Source organism: Esox lucius, chromosome 11 (assembly GCF_011004845.1).
Source record: "Esox lucius isolate fEsoLuc1 chromosome 11, fEsoLuc1.pri, whole genome shotgun sequence".
NCBI classification, from domain to species: domain Eukaryota; kingdom Metazoa; phylum Chordata; class Actinopteri; order Esociformes; family Esocidae; genus Esox; species Esox lucius.
In genome coordinates, this window is record NC_047579.1 from 22794925 (window position 1) to 22820477 (window position 25553).

At 46.5% G+C, this 25553-nt stretch overlaps 1 protein-coding gene across 4 annotated transcripts; it reads left to right on the forward strand.

Annotated features, from left to right (window-relative positions):
• The first annotated feature begins 1179 nt into the window (after window positions 1–1179).
• Window positions 1180–24183, forward strand: LOC105021652 (platelet-derived growth factor subunit A). 4 transcript variants are annotated; one of them, XR_828843.3, is made up of 7 exons: window positions 1180–1966; window positions 2954–3053; window positions 8547–8666; window positions 10531–10718; window positions 20817–20943; window positions 22359–22490; window positions 23263–23567. XR_828843.3 is itself a non-coding variant. In XM_010889453.3 (7 exons), the coding sequence occupies exons 1-7, from the start codon at window positions 1904–1906 to the stop codon at window positions 23621–23623; spliced, it is 729 nt and encodes a 242-aa protein (XP_010887755.1). In that variant the 5' UTR covers window positions 1180–1903; the 3' UTR covers window positions 23624–24183. The 4 variants fall into 4 exon arrangements, 3 of the variants coding, with proteins under 3 accessions (XP_010887755.1, XP_010887756.1, XP_010887757.1); XM_010889453.3 differs by lacking the exon at window positions 22359–22490 and having other exon boundaries at window positions 23263–23272; window positions 23503–24183; XM_010889454.4 differs by lacking the exon at window positions 22359–22490 and having other exon boundaries at window positions 23263–23272; window positions 23475–23626.
• The last annotated feature ends 1370 nt before the right edge of the window (window positions 24184–25553 follow it).

The window sequence follows — 25553 nt, forward strand, 5'->3', positions numbered from 1 at the left end:
CGCGCTATACGTATAATGCTCCCATGCCATGGGTCCGTGCCAGAGGTGCGTGATTCACACGGGGCTCTCGTTGGGATGTCCATTTCACGCTGAACTGTGATGTGAATGGCATGACAGTGTGTAACCATTGACGACTATGCAGGGCATGAGGAACCTTCTCGTCAGTCATTAGTCATACACCCGAACCCATCAACTGTCATCAACTCTCAATGGGCCTGACTTTCGCAATATCTGCCTTGACCACGACCCAAAACCTGGTGGAAAAAATTTGTGCGCATTGAACAGGGGGTATTGTGGCAACCCAGAGTATAACATAGGTGTGCGTGTAATGGACCGAGTGCTGCTTAGCCAGAACTTCTTCCCCTGCTGCTTGACTGCCCACCGTGTGGCTCGAACCCATTGCGCTCTGCTTCCCAATACAGACTACTCCTCTGTTGATAGATGGTGCAAATGTAGACTAGTGAAGAGTATGTTTCTCACATCTTCATGTGCTACACGTGTGTGAGTGGAGGAAAGTTGTATCTTGGAGGAACAGAACCACCTTCAGTTTGAATTCCAGGCTAGGGAACGTGTGCTCTGACAGCATAGCTTTAATGTAGTGAATGATGTAAATAGAGGGCCACCCTGAGTGTTATGATCCCCTGTGGCCAATGGTGATGTCCAGTCCTGTGGGAGACTTTAACCATGACCCAAGGGGCTTTTCCAGTCAGAACCTCTGAAATCCACCCCTCTAGATTGTAATGGTAACTTCCTCTGAGCAAGTTAAGACCAGTCAGTGTCTTGTTAACTAGACAGTTGGATGATGACATTTTTTTTGGTTAAACTGAGGTTGTTTCTGTTTCAATATTTGGCACAGATATATGCAGATAAATGTTCGTTAGATGAATCATTCATGCATCATACTGTTTTGACTGTCATCAAATGCATGAGGTTTATCTTTAAAATTACGTTTTTAGGGAGTTTTTCTTTTTATTATCAACATAAATTAATGTTTTTGTTTGGTAGTAACTTATTTTTCATGTCATGTTTGGGGATAGTGTTAGGAGGTGGAGGGGTTTATTCTTATATCATCCGCCAACCAACCAGCTCTCTGGTGAATTGATGCGAGATCACCACCCGAGCTCGAGGGGAGGCGCATCGGGCGCGCGGTTCACACCGCTCGAGCTGACTATATTCAGCGGCTCAGACGCGCTCGAGACTTCATTCACTCCAGAGTCCAACACAGAGACGGACCTGTCGAGCTATCTATTTACAGCTGCAAGCTAAGCACTGGATAGAACACACGGAACATTTTTCAGAGCTATTTTCCTTGCTCTATTTTGGGTTACCTTTGCAGGACCTTCATCTGGGATTGTACAATATCAAAACGACGCACTTTAAAACAAGGTTTTATAGATATTGAAATCTTATGGATATTGATTGTAGTAATCGTACACATATTCAAATTTCATTATAGAAATCAAAAACATCAGCGTAGAATAAACTATTTCACGTGTTTTGCAAGCTCCGAAGAAGACTTAGCAAACGATTCATTATTAGGGGGGTCATGGTCTTCGGTTGGGATTGCCTTACTTTTCCACTGGTCTAAGGAGCCAGCCATGTCGACCTGTTGTCCGCTCTACTTCTGTCAGGGAGAGAGGGCTCGGAGCTGCAAACGCGCACGAATGTGAATTGCATTATAGAACTAGAGTCAACTAGTCCACTTCAGACCACATCAGATATCCGCAGAGTTCCCCAAGCGAGTGTTCTCCGAGTTATCGGCTCCCTCAGCGGTTGGAAGGACTACTCACACGTTAGTCTCCCCGAGGGATGGTTCTGGATCATCCGCGGGCAGGAGCGACTTTGCGGCTCCTACAGCAGGAGACGTTATTCTTGTTTTGGGGAAAATCTAAATTAAAGGGAGATGAGACCCGTACTTTGCTACTTCCTGGTCTGCACGTCGTACCTGCTGAATGCCGTTGCTGAGGTAGGAAATACATTTTGCAATCACTTTATACGGTGTTATATGAATGGCTGTATGGCGTCAGGCATGCTACAGGCCATGTATGCCTCTGTCGCTGTCACTGGCTGGCGCGGGGGGTCGTTTTGTGGGTATGTGGGGATTGAGTGTGGGTGCGTATAGGTAGGGGGAGTTTTGGAGACTTTGGGGTCCCTGTGCTTCGAATTTCTCCAGCAGTGGCTTCTTGTTACAGCAGTCGGCATTATTACATATTGTTTTACAAGCTGCGGGACAAAATAATTTATTTGACTAAATAATGTAGTATGCTAATAATTAACATATTACAAAGTAGGGATAAATATACTTTAAATTGCATATGCTACTCATTTCGATTATACAAACACAATCCTTTTGTACATGTCACCATTGTGCTGACTTTGCCATATTTAAGGTGCAAATTGCTTTTAGAGCTGTTGAATCGGCGTTAAACAAACCATAAGTGTCTGTAGTGTTAAGGCACTCATTTTTTTGTTGTTTCAATATCAGCACCACAAGTTGCCTCGCGAATGCATTACACAGAACAAACATTGTAACCGCACCAAGAAACATATTCGACTTATTTTTGGCACTCTGTCCAAATCTGTTTAAGCATGCCAACCGTGAAAACGTTATGGTTGAGCCAGCCAAATGCTTTCCTGGGAACCGCACTGGTGCGATATAAATAGGCTATGTCGCTGTGAGGCGAAACAGACCTACTCAGCTTGAGAGAGAAACTTTGTATCCGCAACAAGTGCAAGTGTAACGAACGGCCGGTGAACACCACCGAGAGTAGAACATGTATGTTGTAGCTAATGCGCACGTTAAGTCTTGTTTCTCTCCAATGTCATGAATGACTATAACTCTATTAATATATACTAGTCATGTACAACTTTAACGTGCCTACACAATCCACATATGTATATATGTTTTTTTCTACCGGTTCTTGAACATTTCTCTCTCTGTGTTTGTGTGTAGGAAGTCCCGCAGGAGTTGATAGAGAGATTGTCTCACAGCGAAATCCACAGCATCAGCGACCTCCAGCGGCTACTGGACTCCGAAATAGACTCTGCCGTCGGTAAATTCAGCGTCTTGATTACTTTTACGCACAATGACACAACTCCATTCTACTGAACCGAACTTTGCTCAAAACCCATTCTCTCGCTCTGCGTGGTACAACAAAGTTGTTCATTTGTGTTTATAAGTACTTTGACGGGTGTGATCAAACAAAAGAGCAAAACGACTATATGTAGCTATTAAATTGGCCTACTAAAAATATTTATATTAGATGGTCGCTCCCCTAATAAGGCTTCGGTTAATAGGGGATAATGTAGTTTCAATGAATGGGGGAATCTCCGGCTTGTGGCGCTTTGCAGACTTTCCCCGGCTCCACTAGCCAGTCAGCATCCTTCTTAAACGGTTGCAATTAAATCAGTTTACTCGCTGTAGGAGAGGAGGCCAGGTTAGAAAGTACTGCTGCCAACTTAAAAACTAGTAATGGAAATAACAGTGCAATAAAACCTGTCGGACCCGCCAGTAGGTTACCGTAGGCTAGCATAGGCCTACACGTGTGATATGATAGAATGTACACTTTCACTGCTGGGTTTATTTTCCCGAATTCTTTTCAGAGGTTGTCACTCGCAACGTGCTGGCTATATGACATGCAATGGCATATCCGCGGTGCTGCAGTTGTAAACCGACAGCGGCATTTGCGGCACAGCGCACACGTTTTTCGTGCGTGCCTACCACAGTCGTGATCTCTGAAGGCGGTTGTCTCTTTTCGAGAGAGATCTAGCTGTCTGTCTCCAGCTTTTTTTAATTGGGTTACAAGGGTACGCTGGCACAAGCTGTTTGCATTCACATGAGCCTCTATTTACACAGGCTACTTGCCACATATCAAATCTGGGCTTTTGCCTAGTTTGGTTTGTGGATGGAAATGGGTAATTACATAATTGGCCATAAACACCTGTGTTGGTATGGGAAGGACTACCTCATATGCCAACTACAGTTACATGTAACCATAGTTGATATGATTCATGTTGGTGGTAGGTTTATGTCTCCTAGAAGAATGTGCATATTTTCTAATCCTCAACCCATATCGGTCCATAAAACCTTTTCTGTTATGAAGTGTTCACACAACACTGAAAGCTGTAGGCTACATTGATATACAGATACAAATCATTGGTGTCATTAGTGTCAAATCTGTTGGACTTTCATAGAGCTGGCCATTTTACTGGTTAGACTTTCCTTCAGCTAGAGTGTCATTTTATCGGTTAGGGTGTCCTTTAGCTCGCTGGACATGTTAGTGTTTAGACATTCATTTAGCCAGATGGACATCGTATTGGTGCGACTGAATGGAGCCTAAAAGAGGTTGAGGTATGGGAAGTAGTTATATCAGCTAGCCACAGCATGAGATGTTTTTAACGAATGAAAATATCTTCAAACAGCTGCAGGTTTTCCTGAGTAACCATAGCGCCACCCTAATTAATATCACCAGCAGATACATATGCTGACTGCCTGAAGGTTCAATAGGCTTCCAGGTGGACATTTAAAGGACATTAGACGCTAGCCACAGGTGTGTTTACAGAGCTTTTGTTGCGACCTGCAAGACATTTAATTTAGTTACTGGGGAGGCAGACCTTACAAGGGGCTGGGGTCTGTCTTTGAGAGTGAGAGGGAGAGAGAGAGAGGGAGAGAGAGAGAGAGATAGAGAGAGAGTTAAAGAGTTTGCCACACGGATGAGAGGAACTTAGATAGGGACAGAGAAAGAGCAAGGGATAGCGAAACAGCCACAGAGACGGAAAGACAGAGATAGAAAAAGGACAGTTATCCGTAGGTATGCCTGCAGCAAATGTTGAAGCCATGGGATCCTTAACCCTTAACCCCTAGCCACTTGTTGAGCTCTACAGACTGGAGTTGTCAGCTTCTCTGACTGCATTGAACCCTGGGGAGAAGCCAGCGTTGTCATTTAGAAGGAGGCCTTCAGTACTTATCTGGCCCTGGTGTGTTTTATATGTCTGTCTACAGCGTTGAGAGCAGTCTTTGGGGTTTAGGTGGCTCGTGGGGGATGTGTGTGCGTGTGTGTGTGTGTGTGTGTGTGTGTGTGTGTGTGTGCGTGCGTGTGCATGTGCGTGTGTGTGTCTGCATCAGTGAGGAGCAGTCAGTCTCTTCAGACAGGGTGAGATGACTTGTTGAAGTCTGGCCCCTTGTCCCGTCTGGTCTCATGGTCTGATCTGGTCTTATCTCTCTACTGAAGGACTTTGACAGCAAGGGGAACCTGACTCTTGACATCTGAGCCTGGGGTGCAGAGGTGGAGGCAGTGTCTATTCTGTCGCTGTATTCATGTCTGCACTGAACTCCGGAGGAAAGAGCAACAGCAACCTGCAGCTCTGATTTGGCCTGTTTACACAGACTTGCCGACAGCTGAGGGACAGTATTCAGAGAAAGAGTAACGTTGATCCTTGGTTATTTTACATCTTAATGAATGTGTGTTTATGGACAACGGGGCGGCCTGATCCTGCCTAGAATAGTATTCAGACACACAGAGACCGGAGTCACCCTCAGCCCCAGGCCCATAGAGGCTCGGTGGCCGTAACCTGTTATAACTACAGACGTCAGCGTTTAACACTGATCCCTACAACGGGAAGGACCTCCTCTCCATCACACTTTCTGTCACGCACTTTAGGAACAGGGTCGTGTATTAATAAAGTGTGGCGCTGAATGTGTCAACTCAGCAAGTAGCGGGTGATAGAAAGTGGGGAGTGAAACGTGGAGGGAGGGAGGGAGGGAGAGGAGGGAGAGGAGGGAGAGGAATGAGAGCATGCAGCTTGAGCTAATCGAGGGAATCATCTAGGAGTAATTAGAGACAGTGTGATTCATGGCCCGAGATTGAGGAGGAGAAGGAGGCTCTAGACAGCTGTCGCGTCTTCACTACCTTGTCTTTACCTTAACCTTGCCAGACAGTGGTGGCTCTCGCTCGCGATTTCATTGGGTTTTCCTCTCCTTCTGCCTGTCTCTCGAGCTGTCCCAGTTTCTCCTCTACCCGTCTCTCTCCCTGGTCCTCTCTCCCTGTGGCTGTTTTTATGTCCGTCTCCTTAGCTCTCATTCCGTCTACCTGGGTCTTCTTGCCTGCGTCTTGTCTCCTTCTTTCGCTCTTTTCCCCTTTCTTTGTCCATCCCTCTCTCTCTCTCTCTCCCTTATTAAACTGTCTATCCAACCCCGCTCCCCACAGCCTGCTTTCTTCACGCAGAAAGAAAAACAACAAAAAGGTCCCTTTGTGACAGTGAAAAAGGAGTAGTCAGTCCATAAAGGACTCCTTTATTTGGCGTCTCCTTTTCTCTGCTCAGACACTCTGACATGTCTCCTCCCGATGGCCACTGCCGTGACGGACCTCCCGGCTTCTATCTTTCTATCCCTTCCTCTACTGTGTATTTTTCTCCCTCCCTTATTCTCCCCCTTCTTTCTTTCTTCCTCTAGCTCCCTCTGTCTCCCCGTCTCCCTCCCTTTCTTCCCTCACTCACTCACCCTCTTTCCCTCTCCCCCCGTCTCCCTCTCTTGTTTTCCTTTTTTCCTCTCATCATTTTTCCTCTCAAGTTTAAAAAAATAGAGGAGAACAAGGTGCTGAAGAGAGAAAAAAGAGGAGATTGTAGAAGGCGAGAGAGAGAGAGAGGGAGAACATGAAGGATAAATGGAGACAGAGGTTCTGAGCACGGCGTTGGGGGATCTTCTGTCAGTGACCCACAGCGTTAAAAGGTTGTTAGGTTTAGAAATCAAGCAGCTGTCACAACCTGTTTCAGTGACAGGGGGGCTGCCGGGAATGATGGTGTGTGAGCGTGTGCTTGTATGTTGTGCGCGTTCGTGCTTGTACGCGTTTCTCTGATAGAGTGCGTATCTATGTGTGTGTGTGTGTGTCTGTTAGCATACATAACCCTACCTGAAACAGTAAAAGCTAAATGCTTTGTGTGAGGCTAAATGACATGGCTCTTCCCTCCCAAGCAGAACATGTAAACACTGGACACTTCCTCTGTCAAGGGATGACTTTTCTGGGTCACGGCTCTCCAACTGAATGTCTGACAGGGAGATTCAAACTCCCTCTCCACCCGCCTCCCTTTACACGACCACCCCCCTCCCCCACCGCCTCCTTTCTCTCTCCCTCTCGCTCCACTCTCACTGTTTAGGTTAAAGTCTTGACAAAAGCAGCATCCGAATGTAAACCAGCGAGTAAACATAGGGTTCAATGGACCTGAGAGAGGAGAAGCAAAGTCTTCTGAATAACTCCGGTCCATGGGACAATGGAGCTGGATAAGTGGAGGTTTTATGTTTACCTGGAGGCTTTGTCTATCGGTTGACACAGGGCTTGACATTGTTATGAGGATAGCCGGTCCAGTTCCGATGTCTGTTTGGGGTTGTGTTTGTGTGTGTGTCTATCGTGGCAGGTACAGGGTTGTTTTCTTGATCATTTGGGTTGCTAGAGAGAGGAGCCCTCTATTCTATAAACAGTGTCTCAGAAAGTCATTAGGTTCATTCCTGCTTTCCTTTTGTTTTACTGGTGCCTGCGAGTGTGTGTGGTGTTGGTCTGCATGTGTGAGCGTGTGTGTATGCCTGTGGTCTGTATGATGAGTGTGTGTTACTTTGGCACTATGTCCTCTTGTAAAGTGCATAGTTTGGGTGGGGACCAAAACCAGCTGGGATTATCAGATGACCATGACTGGAATAAGCTGAGCAAGCTGTTAGTGTACTGTTAGCTAACATCGGTGCACTGTATTTGTGGCACCATGACTAAACATAATTGTCCTCAGTGTAATTGCACTCTAAAGCCACCAAATGAGCGCAGAGTCGATTTAAAAGTGAACATTTTCCCATAAATAACCATGTAATACCACTAATTAGTCTTCTAGGCTACTTGGCTGACGGGTCTGATGACCACCTGTGGAACGACCGCCTTTGGTTTACGCTTCAAGATGGCCGCCGTTGTGACTCACCTGTAGCCAGTATGCATTGCTCTCGCGAAAGTATCCCCCTCCTCCTCCCCCCTGTGTTCAGTAATGGGTGACACAGGCTGACACAGAGAGCATGTAATTACACTGGGCTCTGTGGTGCCATTGAAAACACCCTATCCATATCGCGTTTAACTGAACGCCCCAGGCGAGGAAGCAGGTCAACGTGTACCGCAGCCAAATGACGATGACGGTGATTACTGAGGTATGACATCACCAGCCGTCTGCCAAGGCAAGTGAAGGCGGTTTCGTCGCTTCATTTGCAACATTAAGGCGGGGGAGGCAAACGTTGTTTGTTGTGGAGAAGCCGGCTCTGTTAATATTGAAGGAGTCTTTCTGTGAGGACCTCAGTGGCCACACCCCCCCCAGTTTATGTCACCACCGTTAAGCTCTAGTGGGCTTGTAAAGTGTCCCTAATGGCTGAGCGGTAAAACGGTGGTGAACTTGCTTGGTTGCGTAAGCTGCCTTTCTCTATATGCGTGTGTGTGTTTGTGTGTGCATGGATGGATGTCAGATGAATGTACGTTCTTCGCGTGAGACATCCCATTAACACGGCTGCCTTTTGTTTTGACGAGGTACGGGAAATGAGGTCATCGAAGAGACCAAGCAGATGCCGAAGCATCATAAGAACCACTCCCACGGCTACTCAGACCTGAAGAGCTCACAGATACACAGCCGACGCAAGAGAAGCATCGGTAGGTCTGCAGCGCAACATGGTGTGACCCGTCTTCACCCTACAACACATTCTCTTTCACTGTTTTACTCTATCCAGGCCTTTAGGATTCACACATAGTGTTTGAATCAAGGCATGAACGTTTCTAGGTTGTGACGGGCATTGGTTTTGGTTTGGTTTGGTTTACCAGGTGCATTTTTAATAAAGACTGAACATTTCCCCTTGGAATCATGCAAGGATTAAGTTGATGACAGAAGGGAGGGGTTACCGGTGCAGGGACGCCTTTGCGATTGCCTGGGGTGTGTAGATCTTAAACACGTGTGCCGGGAGAAGAAAAATGTAACCTTGAGCAAGGAAATTCCAGACATTGAGTGTTCGTGTCCCAGCACGCAGGTTGATTACTTAGTTTACTAGGCAGAGCAGCGTGCAGTGGAATATCTGATGGAACCCTGAACAACAGCTTGTGTGACGGACCCAGGTCTTCTGTTCAACCTCAAGACAACGTTAACCCTCTAAACCTCTAAACTCCTCAGTACCCAGGCAACGTCACCCAAAGCGTCTCAAGGCCTTGGTTGCATCGCACACTGCACCAAGACGATGGATAGCACTGTGTCCACCCAGCACCCGCTTACTGTATGCCCACACGCACCATGGGCTTTACATAACGCCGGCGTACTGTACTGTACACATCCTCCTTCTGCCACATATCGCAGGCATGAGCGCTCCTTCTCGAGGCATCTCCTCTCAAGTGAATGGCCAGTCATGCCTTGGCTGTTTTCTGAATACATACGTGTCAGTGGTTTTTAGAACAGCCAGGAGGGTTAGAGAAGCCGGCCCCTACATTGTATTTGGAACTCCTCCGGGTTCTGCCATATATGCAGATGTGTGTGTGTGTGTATGTGTGTGTGTTTTTGGCCCTTCATAGCTGCATTGGACCAGAACAAAGGAGCAGTCTTTTCCACAATCTCCACCCACCAGTTAATACTAAAACTCCCCAGGTGATAAGTAACACAAAGACTGGTGGAGAAAGACTACTACTATCTGACTGTGGGTTGGTCTGGTCGGCTGCTACGCTTCGTCCTAGATCAGCCCTACAGACAGACCTTCAAGTACCGATGTAGGTCAGAGGACCACGTTCTCAGTCAGTGACGAGGTGGCTTTAGATAGCATTCTGTATGTCTGCACATGCATTTCAGTGACGCTCTGTCTCTCGCTCCCCGCCTTCTTGCGCTCTCAATTTCTAATTTAAATTCATCAGTATGGGATTTTTATGTACATTGACAAAGCAAGTGGAAAATAAGAAAGCTTTAGTTAATAACAAAAGGGAAAATAAAAATGAAAAAATAAGGTAAAAAATGTAAAAGGATTTGGAATGTCACTTAGATGCCTTTTACAATGTTAAGAAAATGCAAATAGGTATGAGTGAAAATGACAGGAAAAATAAAATGATGTGAATTTAGGTTATGTTTACAATGCTTGTGTTCCGCTGGTTCACCTTTCCTCATGGGAACAGATAAAAAATCTGGCTGCTGTGATTGTAATTTAGGTATTTTGCCTTACAGATATGGGAGCTTGATTTCAAATTCTTTGTAGTTCTGTAAGATCTGAGAAAAATATATGTCTCTAATGTGGTCATTTGGCAGGAAGTTATGAAATGCAGCTCGGTTTCCACCTCATTTTCTGGGCAGTGTGCACATAGTCCGTTTTGTCTTGAGATCTAGGTCTGCCTATGATGGCCTCTACCAATAGCAAGGCCATGCTCTCTCTCCCCTCTCCAATCTCTAGTTTACTCTTTCTCTGCCCATCTCACTCCTCCTCTGTCTGTTTCTCTCAATCTCTCCCCTCTCCCCTCTGTCTCGCTCCCAACTCTATCGTTCTCTCCACAGAGGAGGCAGTGCCAGCAGTGTGTAAGACGCGGACGGTGATCTACGAGATCCCGCGCAGCCAGGTGGACCCCACCTCCGCCAACTTCCTGATCTGGCCGCCGTGTGTGGAGGTCAAGAGGTGCACGGGATGCTGCAACACCAGCAACATGCGCTGCCACCCCTCGCGCAAGAACCACCGCACTGTTAAGGTAACAACCCCCACAGTGTTTTCTGTTGAGTTGACCCTACCTCCAGGACTAGATACATTCAAACTCATGTTCCTCCATGTTCCTGTAAACCACTTGGTTTAGGGAGAAGGGCTGGGTCATTCCGCCCTGCTCAGGACTGCGTATCTCTCTCTCTCTATTTCTTCTGCCAACTCCAGGAGGACTTTGGCCTTCTTCAAAAATGTACCGTACACTCCCACACTTGTTTGACCTCTCTACCAGCACCCCCTCAACCCTGGTTCCCTTTCCCCCTTGACCCCCCCAGCCTCTGGTCGCTGTTTGGTCCAGTGTCTGTGATACTCGGTGCCGGGCGGGCAGGGAGGGAGGGAGGGAGGGAGGGAGAGGGAAAGGTAGGGAGTGGAAGAAATGTTGAGGCCGAAATAGTCAGAGGAAGAGAACAGGAGAGTGAGAGACAGACAGAAACAGAGAGAGAGAGAGAGAGACAGAAACAGAGAGACAGACAGAAACAGAGAGAGAGACAGAAACAGAGAGAGAGACAGACAGAAACAGAGAGAGAGACAGACAGAAACAGAGAGAGAGACAGAAACAGAGAGAGAGACAGAAACAGAGAGACAGACAGAAACAGAGAGAGAGACAGACAGAAACAGAGAGAGAGACAGAAACAGAGAGAGAGAGAGACAGAAACAGAGAGACAGAAACAGAGAGAGACAGACAGAAACAGATAGAGAGACAGAAACAGAGAGACAGAGAGACAGAAACAGAGAGACAGAAACAGAGAGAGACAGCAAGAGCGAGACAGAAACACAGCAGTGTGTGTTTAACAGGTTGTCAAGCAGACCCAGTTGCTGTCTGTGCATCTTGACTATGTCTAACGTGTCCAGGGCAGGCAGGTTACCGTCAAGACTCTCTGTTTGTCTTCCGTTGTCTGTCTCCCCCGGAAGCAGCCGCTCGGCTGGCACAGATGGGGGGAGGGGGAGAGTCACAGAGAGAGTCACACACACAGAAGAGTAGAAGAGGAGAGGGACAGAGAGTAGGGGTGTTCTGGTTGGGTTGTACAGTAACCAACGCTAGTTGGCATGTCTGTAAAAACACCCTACCTCTGTTTCTCTTCAGACAAGACACCTCTGGCTACACTTGACATGTCTTCCTGGTCTATTTACTCTTGAGTGTGTTAGTGCTTCTGGGCCATTTGTGTTAATGTATAATGGAAGCGGGCAAAGCACTGCGCTCTGCTGGGTGACTGAGAATGAATAAGGGGAGAATAGGAGCACATTCTAGCCATAAATACTTCTCCAGTGTGTATGTCCTCACCCTATTTCAGCGTTTGTGTTTCTGCGTGTGTGTGTGTGTGTCTGCACGGGTTTGTGTCGTTTCACTGCGTGTGTGCATGTATGTGTGCTTCAGTTGGACAGAGCGGACAGCGCTGTATATCTCATGTCTATCGTTGTCATCTTGCCCTGCTTCTAGGCTGTTGAGACGTGGTTATCAGCTGTCATGCAAACCTCCGCTGGCGTACCATGCCAGGGCTTCAGGTTTGGAATGCCGCCGCGATAACCACCGGCCAGGATGTTAACAAAAACACTGTCACCGGTTTCCTGGCACTGCTAGCTCTCGAAGGGATAGCTAGCTTTTTTGTGTGAGGACATTGGTTCTGTCTGCCCTGCGGTTTCAGAACTGGTCCAGCGTTCCACATAGGGGACTGAGGGACTGGGAGGGGACAAGTGGTCCACTGTGTCTGATGGAGAGATTGACACTGGAACAGGTCTCCTGTGGGTCTTGCGGGTCCTGCAGAATTTGTGTAGATGGGGGAGTCAAATGGTCAGTTTCAGGACAGGATGAAGTGTCCACAGGAACGAGTGGTACAGTTATTTTTGTGTTCTATGTAGATTAAGGAGGACATATCATTTAGAATTATTTTTTTTGTTTGCACTGATAAAACTAGGTGCAAGTTGTGACTAAATGTTGTTCTTCAGAACAATGTCATAAGGGAACCATTTTATGAAGAACTGTCTCTGAAGAATCATTATTGGTTGGGTCCTTTGAAAAAGGTAATCCTTCAAAAAGGTTAGTTTATTGGGCGAGAGTTCTTCAAGGAACCGTAAGAGCTTAACAATTTAAGAACTTTTTCTCTACATATCTTCATCTGCTGGGCAATGAAAATATGTTAGCTAACGCAAGCTAAAAGCTCTGTGTTGTCTTAAGAGTAGCCCCTAACAAAGCTTTCACACATGCTAAATTGAGAGATTAAAGTATTTTGTTTTTATTTAGAGATGCACAGCTGAGGATTTTTTGGTTGTTTGCCAAAATGAGAACGGGATGGAAATGGAGTGAATTTTTGTGTGAATGTTTGGGATCCATGTCTAGTCTGAAGTACAGTGGTGATGAGTCATGACGCTTAACGTCTTGTTTATTCTTCCATCCTTCTATCTGTCTGTCAGAGCTCTGAGCCAAAATGGACAGTGGGTCTCGTGTTGGCTATTATCAGAACACCGTCTTATGTGGTCAGCCTCCATGTTCCCCTCCTGACAACCTCCAAAACCCCCATAGATAATTAACGTTCTTAACACCAGCGAAGGGAAAGCTGAAGCCAGCCGCCGCAGGCCGGCCCCTTTCTGGTGATGTTTTTCCATGTGGGACCAGTGAAGAAGCTGAGAATGAGAGCGCCTGTATCCTAGGAAAGGTCAGCCGACGGGGGTGACTCCGGTTTCTCAGACATTCGGGACATTGTGTGTGAGGAACATTGTCTCCTCCTGCCAAGTTTTTTCCTTTCCCGTCTTCACGAATAAAGTTGAATAGGGTTCTCTCTCTTTCTGCCTCTGGGTTTAACAGGAGGCTAAACATTATGTCCGTCTCTCAGGCCAGACTTGTTTTACTTGTGCTAGACTGGAGGGATGGAGGGATGGGAAAAGAACACATTCTGTGTGTTTCTTTCCACCTTCTGCCGTTATGTATTTGGAGTATTGGAGCTAAATGCACTTTATTTATTTTCCCCTTTTTTCCTTTCTCTTTCTGCCGCTCTCGAGAAAAAAGCACGTCTGTACAAGCCCGCGATGCTGTACAGGCCTGGTTTGTTCAGCGGTGAAGTAATAAAAGAGGCTACTTTAAATAGGCCTGGCCTGAGGAGTACTGGCAGATCTAGTGTCTCTCTGTATCCCTCTCTTTCTGTCCTGCACTTTGGTCCATTACCGATAAGCCAGAATGTGTGTGTGTGTGTGTTTGTGTGTTTTAGGTGGAAGAGGCCTAATAGCCCACCCTAGCACTGTGCCAGATTAGGCTCCGTCTGTGTTTGTAGAACCGCTGTAGATCACATTCATTGGTTAGATATGTCAACAAATGGTTAGGAGAAATAGAAGTATTCAGCTCCATCGTCGTAGCGTTCCCAAAACTCTCCTCTTATTTACCCTGCAGCCTCCACCGCTCTCCTTCCCTCTCTCTCTCTCTCTCTCTCTACATCATTCTGCCCTTTCATTGACTCCAAAAGGCTTTCTCCTCTACTTTCCAGGGTGATTCCTTCTTATTTGAATGTATTCTTTTTCTTTTACCATTACCTACCTTCACAGAGAGTTGACACTGTGGTCTTTATAGTTTGGAAAAATCATTGATTAATTCCTCTGGGAATCTAGTACATCCAGGAGTGTGTGTGTAGTGGTGTGTGTGTGTGTGTTTGGTGGTGTGTGTGTGTGTAGTGATGTGTGAGTTTGTGTGTAGTGATGCGTGTCTGTGTGAGGCGGTGTGTTGCGTGGTGATGCATTGTGGGATCCTGATGGTTGTGTGTGCTGGCTGGTCGGCCATAGAACAACAGGTGCTTCTGGGTAGAAGGTCAGAACTCTAAAGACAGGGTTTACCGAGAACCGTCTCCTGCGTGTGTTTGTACCCCATGTCGACAAAGCAAACAGTAACACAAATCTCTTTTTGTCCGGCCAGTCGCCACACCCCTGTCTCCCTAAACAAGAGACAGACAGTGAGACAGATAGACAGAAACAGTCAGACAGACAGACAGACACTACACGGGTCTAGTGGGATATGGTGGAAGATTGGGACAGGGTTACCTTATCTTAACTGTCTGGGTGGGAGTGCGTGATCCCCGGGTTACAGTGTGTGCCCTCCGCCCCTCCCCCGGGACAGGGCCATTAGTGTAACCATCAGTAGCAGTGATGGGAGTGTTACTGAGGGGACCTGTCAGGAGGAGGGCCGCAGAGTAATGAAGTGTTGATGGCTGCTGGATCAAAGCTCGGGTGGGGCGGCTGGGGGTGGGGCGGCTGGGGGTGGGGCTCAGGGTCAGGCGGATGCAGCCTCAGCCCGTCTCACTACAGCCTGTGACTTTAAGGAGCCGAGGACGCAGGCCTCCGCCGACCTCTTGACTTCTACATGGACCGGGAAGTGCGCATGCATGGGAAAAGCGCACGTGCGAGCAGGCTCGCAACATACGCACACTTCCTTTCCCCCATTCATCTCAATGGCAGTCAGTCAGGACGGAAGCTAGTAGCTCCCACCCTGGGCATGTGGCCGCGTGGGACCCAGATTTACTGGGTGTTTCATAAATAAAAGGACGGAGTGACGACCGTACGGTCACTGTGATTAATGTTAGTGTGAGGCGTAATGGGAGGATTATGTGAGAGAGGGATGAGAGGATGGAGGAGGGAGAGAGTGGTCCCTGTTTGAAGTTGGGGCAGCTGTAAAGTATTTTCTCTTTGATTTGGTCGCAGCTTTTCTGCTAAGCGTGCGTGCGCGCGCGTGTGTGTGTGTGTGTCTGTGTGTGTGTGTGTCTGTGTGTGTGTGTGTGTGTGTGTGTGTGTCTGTGTGTGTGTGTGTCTGTGTGTGTGTGTGTGTGTGTGTGTGTGTGTGTGTGGTGGTTGAGGGGGGGTAAAGCTGGACAGATTCTAGAATTTGAGCCAAAACCTGACCGTCTGGAATGCGTCTACTGAAATAAGTAAAGTAGCTGAATGTTTTCTTTAGAAGCTCTTTTTACTCTTTCTTCACTTCCATTTCTCCCATACTGTAAGCTCACTCCTCTTCCCTTGTCCTCCCCTTTTCACTTCCCCTCTGACTTCATCTTCCTGTGTCTCACCCTCCAGTTCGTTTCTGCAGAGCTGGCTTTAAATACTATTTCATATCTCAAATACTTTGAGCACTTGCTCTAGCCTGCTTGCCAGGTCATTTAGGTTTGCTCTTGTGAAACTTTTCGATTGGTTCCATTGCAACAGGCAAGCTCATTCAAGCACAGCTAAAGTATTTGACATATTTTCCAGTAGTATTTTAATCAATTTCTTCTCGATGTCAGTCTTTCGGCTTTAACAGCTCTGAGAGGTTTGACTTGATGTCAGGGCCTTTATGTTTGCTTAATGTCCCAGGGCCCAGCCTCACTGGAAAACCGTCCATTGCAATACTCTCCTTAGTTTTCAACTACAAGCTGTTGAATTGGTTTGTTTATAACAAAACAAAAAGTTTTAGTTGAATTTAAGTCAGAAAATAGAAATGCAGAAAGACACTGTAACATGAGGCGATCCGTTCTCTAACTCAGATCTAACCCAGTTTTAAACCAGTAGCCCTAACCAGGATTTAATTTAGCGGTTTAACTTCTAGACTCTAGTTCTGATTACCCCTTATGCCAAAGCCCCACCAATGTTCCTTTCACTCATTCTCTTTTTAAATGAAATATTGCTCTGTATTGTTTTTCCTCATTCCCTCCCTCCCTCCATCTCTATATCCCAGTTTACCTTTCTCTCCCGAAGTGTACAGCAATTGCTATTTTGTCTATAATTCCAATAATTGTTACCCCCTTCTTTAGGAATGTTTTTTAGTTCTTAATTTCTGCTCTCAGTTCGAGGTAGGTTTCAGACTCCACTCCCTTAACAGAACGAGTGCTCTGAGTCACAGCCCGACTAATGAAACCCGTCTCATGGGAGATGGTACAGAACGTGTGTGTGTTCTGCAATGGGAGGGAGCGGGACAGGAATGAAGGGCTGATCGCATCTCTTATTGGATGCTTTGATATTGGATATTTGACGGTCATCGCATTTAGTCTCAGGAGGGAGGAGAGGCCGGCTTGGTCTGTGGTGGAGACGATCCCCGCACACACATCTGGTGACACACTGAAATCTGTGGGAGAGAGATGGAGAGAGACAGAGAGAGAGAGAGAGAGAGAGAGAGAAAGGGAGAGGGAGGGATAAATGAAAAGAGAGAGAATGACTGACTGGTGTGAAGAAGTGCTTTTTGTCTGCCCTCCCATTGGTTTCCACTGGCATTCCTTCCTGCCTGTGTGCCACATGATAAATGCTCTTCTTGTTTCCTCTCTTCAGCCCCACACCCCCACACCTCCGATCCCCCCAGCACCCCTCATAACCCGCTCAGCACCTCTCATAACCCCCACATCCACCCCTCCTCAACCCCCTTTTCTCAGAGTTGAAAGCGTTGGGGGATTTGCTCTCCGTGTGTCTGTCCGTCACGTTCAAAGCCCCTGGTCATTGGGTTCCTTAGCGGAGGAGGGTCTGGGGTCTATTTGTTTTTCCATTTAACCAGGCTGACAGACAGACAGACGGACAAACAGCACGTCTATCTGCCTCCCTCCTACACCCCCCCACCCATCCACCCCCCCCCCTTCAACCCCTCATGGTAGCTCACAATGAGGAGGCTTAGAAGGGGGTTGCAGCTTTTTTTTTTTTTGGTGTGTGTGTGTGGGGAGAGGGGGTCCCAACTGAAATGTGTGTGTGGCGTTGGGTCTCGGCCACTTAATTTAGCCAGTGACAGATGAATTGCCTGGCCCCCTCTCCTTCCCCCATCTTATTTATTTTCCTTTATTGATGTCGTTGCCATTCCTAACAACCCATGGTGCACATCCACATCCAATCCTTGTTTTTCTTGGACCTCCGAGCCGAAATGTTCCTTTCCACACTCTGGCGCTCCTGATGGGGGGAATTCCCAATTAACTCAGCAGGGACAATCATCTTCACAGAACTGGAGGAGACTAGGATAAAGACTAGGATATAGGCCAGAATTAATTCCGGGATGAAGTCTAGGATAAAGACTAGGGGCTTGTTTATATCTGGAGAGAGAGAATAAAACCCTAGATAGACTTATCTTGGTTTGCATTGTCATTTCCATAGCGTTTGAATTTACACCGGCATGTTGAAGATTGTGGCCGTCAATCGAGGGAAAATCGAGAGGCACCCGTGTACATTGTACAGAAACCTGATACAGTTCTGACACAATTGCTTTCACACTTGCCAGCCTCCGGTATTGATCATGTGGGACAGGCTACATCGGAAGCTGGCGTCTCGAGCTGTCATATGCAAGTTCACGCAGGAAAAATAATCCAGCGTCTCCTTCGAATGTATTGTATCGTAATGGTAACAAGCTCTAGGATAGGGACTGGGATCAAGGCCGGGATGAATGGGAAATGGGAGAGAGAGCAGGTTAGTCCAGGACAGACTTCGAAAGACCAGGGAGGCCCTGTCCCTCGTCTATCCCACAGCTCCCTCCAGAAACCCTCCATGACTCTGGCTGGATCGGATGTCATTCCAGAACCGCTCTGGGGATTCTTTCTGCTGGAGTTTATAGGTTGATGATTTATATATGGTGCGTGGGGCCCTTGGGTTGCAGCGCGGTGTTCCTTTGGTGCTCTGTGTGTGTGTGTGTGTGTGTGTGTGCATGCGTGCATGTGTGCCTGTGTGTGCGCGTGTGCGTGTGTGTGGGTGGGTGCTGTAGATGCTGTGTTGGTGGGCTCTGGTAGGGAAACAGACTGGGTTAAATTGAAGGAACGTTGAAATTAGGATGAATGTAAATATGTGTGGGGAGTCGGTTTTACAGACATGCTGACAGGGGCACATGGAGTGGGGGGCTCAGGGGGTTAGGATGTGACCCACTACTGAACTGAACACCCCTCCTCCTCCTTTTCTCCTGCTAATTCCAGCATCAGCAAACACTCCTACTATGACCATAGATATGACGGGGATTACAAAGGAACAGAAAGAGAAAGTCATGAAGAAGAGCTTACTATTAATAAAGTGGGAAGAGCTGAGTGTAGTTGTGGAAGAGATGTTAAAACACTCGCGCGCGCACACACACACACACACGCAAGCAAATAGTTTTTTTTGGTAGCTGTGTGTGTGTCTTTAACCCTGCTGTGTGGGATAGAGTGACAGGCCTGCTACTTGGCTTCTCTGTCACACACACACTAACACACACATTGCTTTATCCCCCCGTCAATGTGTTTTTGTTTGTGCAACTGTCTGTGTGTGTGTTCATTTGTCATTAGATCCACCGTAGTATTATGTGTCAGGCACCACTGATTCTCCTTGTTTCTGCTTGGCCGACCCCCGACCCCTGACCCCTAGACATTCTGGTAACCAACGGCAGCGGAGCCATGCACCAAGACAGCTGCAGCCCCAGTGAGCCCAGTGAGCATTCAGCACTGATTTCCCTGTCACACGTGTGCCCGCACACACACACACACACACACACTGTTTCGTTCAGATCAATCAGGGAGAAAACTTGTTTTCGGTTGCTAACTGGGTGACTGCCTGTCTGTATTAGTCACCAGCATGTCCTTGAGGATGATAGAGAGCTAGACTGGTTTTAATGGGTTACCTATGAATGAGACCTGTTCCTAGACATGATTGCGGTCAGTGTGTTGCCCCCCCCCCTCCAAAAAACACACAAGTCATCCCTTAATGGCGTTGGGACGGTCCCAGAAAAGTACACAAATCTGCTAATCCTTCTTTCTCTCCTACATTCTTTCTTTCTTACCAATTTCCTTCTCTCATTCCCCACTCCCTCCATTCTCTATCCCTCTCCTTTCTCCCTCTGTCTCTCTTTGTCTCTCAGCCACCCTCACCATATTTTCTGTTCTGTACGTCTCCCAGTCATTCCGACCCCATTGTCTCTGTCTCTGTTTGCCCACGGAATACCAACTCTACCTACCCTCTTGTTCACTTCATCCATCCCCTTTTCACTCTTTCGTTCCCTGGTCATCCCCTGTTCCTCCCTTTCTCCAAGACACTGTGGATTCTGTGCTCCCTGACTCCCTCCTTCCCTCTCTCCCAGGCCTCCTTTCTTGTCCGGGTTGAGTCTACATCTTTTTCTCACCCTTGGCTAACGTTGCTGGGACGTTACGTCACTGTCGGGCCATTGTTTGGGCACAAGCGTTACAAGGTTATGTAGTATCGGTAAGGAACGGTGTATTATTTGGTCTTCGTGACTAATTCACTGGGTAGAGCCTGACTTGGCTGGGGGCCAGAATGGGATTTCTGAAAGAACTCTCCTTCTCTCCTGTGGGTGTGTTAAAGACGAAAAATACATCCCTCTGTGTGTGTGTGTGTGTGTCTTTGTGTGTGTGTGTCTCTCTGTGTGTGTGTGTGTGTGTGTGCGTGAGCTGTAAAAACCTCATAACACCGTTGCTCATAACACCACAAAGCGTCGGGAGATTGTCGGTCAATATCCTGTCCCGTGCCACGACCAGGAAGAGCACAGAAGCTGAGATATTGTTTCCATGTGTCCCAGAGTATGTGTGTGTGCGCGGCAGGGGTGTACCTGGCTCTTAGAGCAGTGATCAAAAAAAGGTGTCACGATGTCTCACGCCCTCTCACACAGCCCTGCGCTGCACTACGGCCATACAGAACCCTCGCTAACCGGCTGAGAATGTACGGGGAGGTTGATTTTGAGTGGCTCAGGCCCAGTGTTGTAGGGTTCAAAGGTCAAGCGCGGGAGACTAATGTTCGTCCTGCACACGCATACAAGTGCACTGCTAGGCGGGTGTGCAATGGAAATGAGTTTTTCATGAAAGATTATCAGGGGGATCTCCCCGGCGTCTGTCTCCAGCTCAGGTAGACCAACACTGGGCCTGGCGTGGGCATGTTTCCTCCCTCCCTGCCCATTGTCTGAGGCTCTGCTCAGTACTGACACACCTGACCAAGAGGCCATAGAAGGAAGTAGCATGACACAATACATCAGCCCCAATGGAATGCGGCTTCATCTGTCAAAGAGGGCAGAGCGAAGAAAACTGTAGGTCACAGGAATCAGAGGAGCGAGCGGCGGTGGGAACGTGGTCTTGGATGGGAACGTGGTCGTGGATGTGTTGTTTACCTTTCTCTCCATCTCTCTCTCTCTCTGTCCTTCTCTCAGGTGGCGAAGGTGGAGTATGTGCGGAGAAGACCCAAGCTGAAGGAGGTCTTCGTCAAGTTGGAAGATCATCTGGAGTGTGTGTGCACGTCACACCACCACGTGACGGAGCACACAGATGCCGACACGGGTGAGTACGGACGCCCTGGGGGAAGAATGACGGCGTTATGACGTCACGCTACGGGAACGCCGGGTTTGATGTCTACCATGTCCCTGGCGCACATGCGTTGCTTCTTCTGCTTTCCTGTCTTGTCTGTGTGTGCGACTGGCTGCTGGCTCTCTGGCTCCAACTGTCTATTGCTTTTAAAATCTAAAGACTCAAATCCCCACAGTCGCATTATGAAATCATGAAAAGTAGAGAATGCTTGAATGTAACATGCACGTGTTAGAAGACAGAAAGTGTTTTAAAAACACAGTAGAGGTGGAATGATCCCCAACCTCACAAGAGGTGGTTCTAAACAGTCCTGATTTTCTATTCAATATATCTTTTTTAATGTTTTACAGTGGCAGAACAGGGTAGGAGAATTTACATTTTCAGCATGTTTCAAAACATAAGTAGGGTTTATTGTATAACGATCAGCTGACATTATTGACGAGACGACACAATCTGACGTTTTCAACCTTCCATTGCAAAGATAAATACAACATCCTGCGATGTCCACTAAAATGGGTAAAGCTGGCAAATGATCAGGTACCAAATCAACATTAAACATTAAAATACTCCAAATGAATTGATCCTATTCTGCCCTAGGCAGGATTTAATACATCATTATTGTGTTTAGAAGCTTCGGAGAAAAGCAACAAAAGCGAAAGTGTCTAATGTGTGCCATTAGAGCTCACCCTGACAAAGCGTTTCACAACACTTCATTCAGTGATGTTACAACCCACTGTGGAATGTTCTAAAACCCAACATAGAATTTTCCAAACCCCAACATGGAATGTTCCAAAACCCAACATAGAATGTTCCAAAACCCAACATGGAATGCTCCAAAACTCAACATGGAACATTCCAAAACCCAACATGGAACGTTCCAAAATCCACCCTAGAATGTTCCAAAACCCAACATGGAACGTTCCAAAACCCAGCATGGAACATTCCAAAATGTTCCAGAAGATCTCAGGATGCTGTTTCAAGTACCGCAGATTTAAGTTTTTGTCTCTTTAGTTGGTGGCAGCTCAGTTGCCACTCATTTTAGTGTTATGAGACACTCTTCTAACAGTGTGTGTGTGTGTGGTTGTGTTGTGTAAAGGAAGGGTATCCAATGGCTGCTCGGCTTTGACGATAAGTAGAAATGATCCCCCTTGATCAAAAGCCTCCGTTGGGAAGAGATAACAGGAACGCTGTGAACTGATAAGCCATCTCAACTTCTAGTGTATCATTTCAAATCCATTTCAACATTTCTCTCTCTGCCCTGGGGCTTTTACCTTCTTTTATTTTATACTTATTTTATACTATCTGCTCTGTATCATAAACCTTGCTGCTTCCCACTGCTGCTAACCCCAGTCCCTGTCCCCCTGTCCTCCCACCCCAACTTGTGTTTTCAGGCCACCATACTAGGGCTAATGGTAAAAAAAGGAAACCTAATAAACTAAAGCTCAACAAGGATTTATTGGCAACATAATAAACATTCACACATTATCCCAAAGTCCGGCTGCCGGAACCTGCGAGTCCAGCAGGTAGGAGGACTTTAGCACCAACATGGCTGTACCGCCGATCACCAACTGGCTGTCACATGCCCAATCAGGGCGGAGGAAGCAGCAACCAATCACGTTCACAATCACGCCGCGCACAATTAGCATTAGGAGAGGCAGTGCGACACTCTTGATTAGGGTGCTGCATGATTTGGTGTAATTGTGATGCTTGCCTGTGCTACATATCAACGTGTTGTACTCCAATACCTGTTCTGAGTTCATGAATGAGTATTCAAACCTCACCTTGTATGCAGACCTGCCTTTGACCTGTCTTCGTGTCTGATTTCAAACACGTTTAGATGTCGGCCCGTATTTAATGACACTTTTCTTTCTTTCTCACAGTTTTTCCTGTTTTTCCTATCTTATCTTTGTCTGTCCAAGGTTCTGTCGGTATCTGTCTGTCCCTCTGAGTAACTATTTGTGGTCTTTAGTATGCACACATTTGCACTTGCTTGTACTTTGAACTCAATCACCTACACACCAAGTGGAAATGCATGTTATGCGACTGTGATGATGACCTGTATATTTGATTGCTATGTTTTTGGATCCTGATTTTAATGGGCATAATGCCAATACAATTGGCCTAATGAGTTCACACACATCTGAATCCAACAAAATGGGGCATGTTTTCCTGTTACCTTTTATGTTCCAAGGGTAATAGGATGATTGTAATTCTAATCCTATATCTAATGATAATTATGATGGTATTGTTAATGACATGCTAAAGGCTAACGCTAGCTCTCTTTCTTCTCTACAGTGGATGTAAGGTGAGACTAACAGCGCATGGGACTTTAGTGTGGGAGGGGCCAAAGGGAGGAAGTTGTCACATTTTGGACAGCTGTCCCGCCCCCTTCCTTGAACCCACCCCAGGCCCACCTACCGCCTTGCAAAAACACACGATATTGTAGAGACGAAAAGACTTAAAAGTGAATAAAATGCCAAAGGTGCTTTTTCTATTACCATAAAAAGTGATGCAGACTCTCTCTGCCAAGAGCAGCAGATCCTACCAATCGAACACGGATGAGGAGGATGAAGAGGACGATAAAGAGCTGGTCAGAGAAGAGAGGCCTAAGAACCGGAGAAGGATAAGAGGACTTGTTTGTTTTTCTCCTTGCTGAAGAACTTTGGGTGAACAGTTCAAAACTACGATCACGGGGCTAGCCAGGAAGGATCATTGGATTAAGCCTTGTTTGAGGATCCATTGACTCAAGCCTTAAGGACACAAAGACCGCCACAGCTGAACTTTTAAGTGGACAATTAATGGACCTTTTCAGGACTTTTGTCGACTTTCATGCCTCTGGCCGTCAGTCTAAGTCACTCTTACCTGGACAATCAAAAACAGACAGAGGGACAAGAAGAAAGAGGATGAGAGAGATTTTGAGAAAGGGAGGTGTAGTAAGTCTGGGTTTTGTAACTCAGTATTTGGGGACTCTCTGTTCTGGAACATGTGAACATTCTAGAACGCCTTGAATATCCGCCATTTTGTCTCTTTTGGAGAAAGTGTTTGAACATTTGTTTGGAAGCACAAAAACTATTTTGTCCCCAAATTTTCTGCTTCTCCTTCTTAAGTCCCCCTGTCTGCTTCTGTGGCAATTGTGCCAGTCGCCATGTACAGTACAGAATGACTTAGAACAGAAGACAAATTTGTTGCTACTAATAAACTATTTATACGCGTGAATGTTTTCATTTCTCTCTTTCCCTCCCTCTTTCCCTCCCTCCTAGACATTGTTATGATTTATGTGACATGTGTAAGTCATGGTCTGTCCAATCCTTTATTAGCAAATCCCATGTCAGAATGTTATGTAGTTGTGATGTTCTTACTCTTGTTCAATGTTGCATTATTATTTGACAGTATGTTATCTGAACGACTTCAAGTCTAGTTGTATAGGATTGACACGTAGCGTTAACCTAACGAGGGGATGGAATTACGGAATCAGTACAAGTTCAGGAAGATGCTTTATTTTCGTTAAAAAATATATTATGCTTACTTATATTCAAGCAGGAAATACGTTTGTTATTTCTTTTCTTTTTTTTTGTGGTTGTATGCTTGTATTTAACCCATGGAAACTCCGCAGGAATGGGAATTCAGAAATGGATAAGGGCTCTGCTGTACTGTGATATCTATGCAGCTGGGTCACAGATCAACTCCCATGTTGGTTGGCAAGCCAAGATATTTGGGATCAGGTTTGTGTTAATCAAAGCCTTACATAAGGCAGTTTGTCCGGGCTTTAGAATGGCCGTCATGTTGGAACGTTCATTCTCGAAATGTTGGTTGTGTAAAAATATGAAAGCGCCTCCGACAGTACCCTATAAAATGACCCAGTGTAAAGAAGCAGAACAGAGTATGAAAATGAATAGACTTCTTTTTTTTGGTTACCGTTTGAGACTAAGAGTATCCGGTGTACTGTGTTGTGATACAACAAATTGCATATCTGCTTTTACTGAACATCGCCACAGGTTTTGAAAGAATTAAACAGCTCCGCGCGGAAAAGCGAGTCTTCACTTAACAATGGTTATGGAGGAGAAAGTGGCACTCTCAGAACTGGCAGACAGAACACCGCTTCAGAAAACCAATACACAGTATGACTGAGGCCGAGCTGGCTGACAAAGACTCACTCTCACAGAATTGTGTTTTCAACCAAGTTATCTGTCTGGTTAAAAGTTACACCCATCCATCACAAACCAGAGTGCCGTTTTACAGCAAGCCACTTCCACAGATTTCACACTTGATAAGATGGTGTCCAGCACACAAGCTGTTCTTACCAAGTACAAAGTCCATCTTGAATGAGAGTGTATGTGTGTGAACAAACCAACTAGTGGATAAATGGTTTCCTTGTTAACAAAGCAGTAGTTTTCCATTGGCAAGCTAACAAATCTCTTTGAGCACCTGTCCTTCAAAGCACCACCCTTCCTTCATAGCAATGCACTCTACACAGCCCAACACGTTACACACTGAACATAGTTTTCCTACGCTTGGCAGTCGTCCTGGTTCGAGGTGTTTGAACTGTGATCAAGACTTCCACTTTGGATGAGTGAAAGATAAGATAA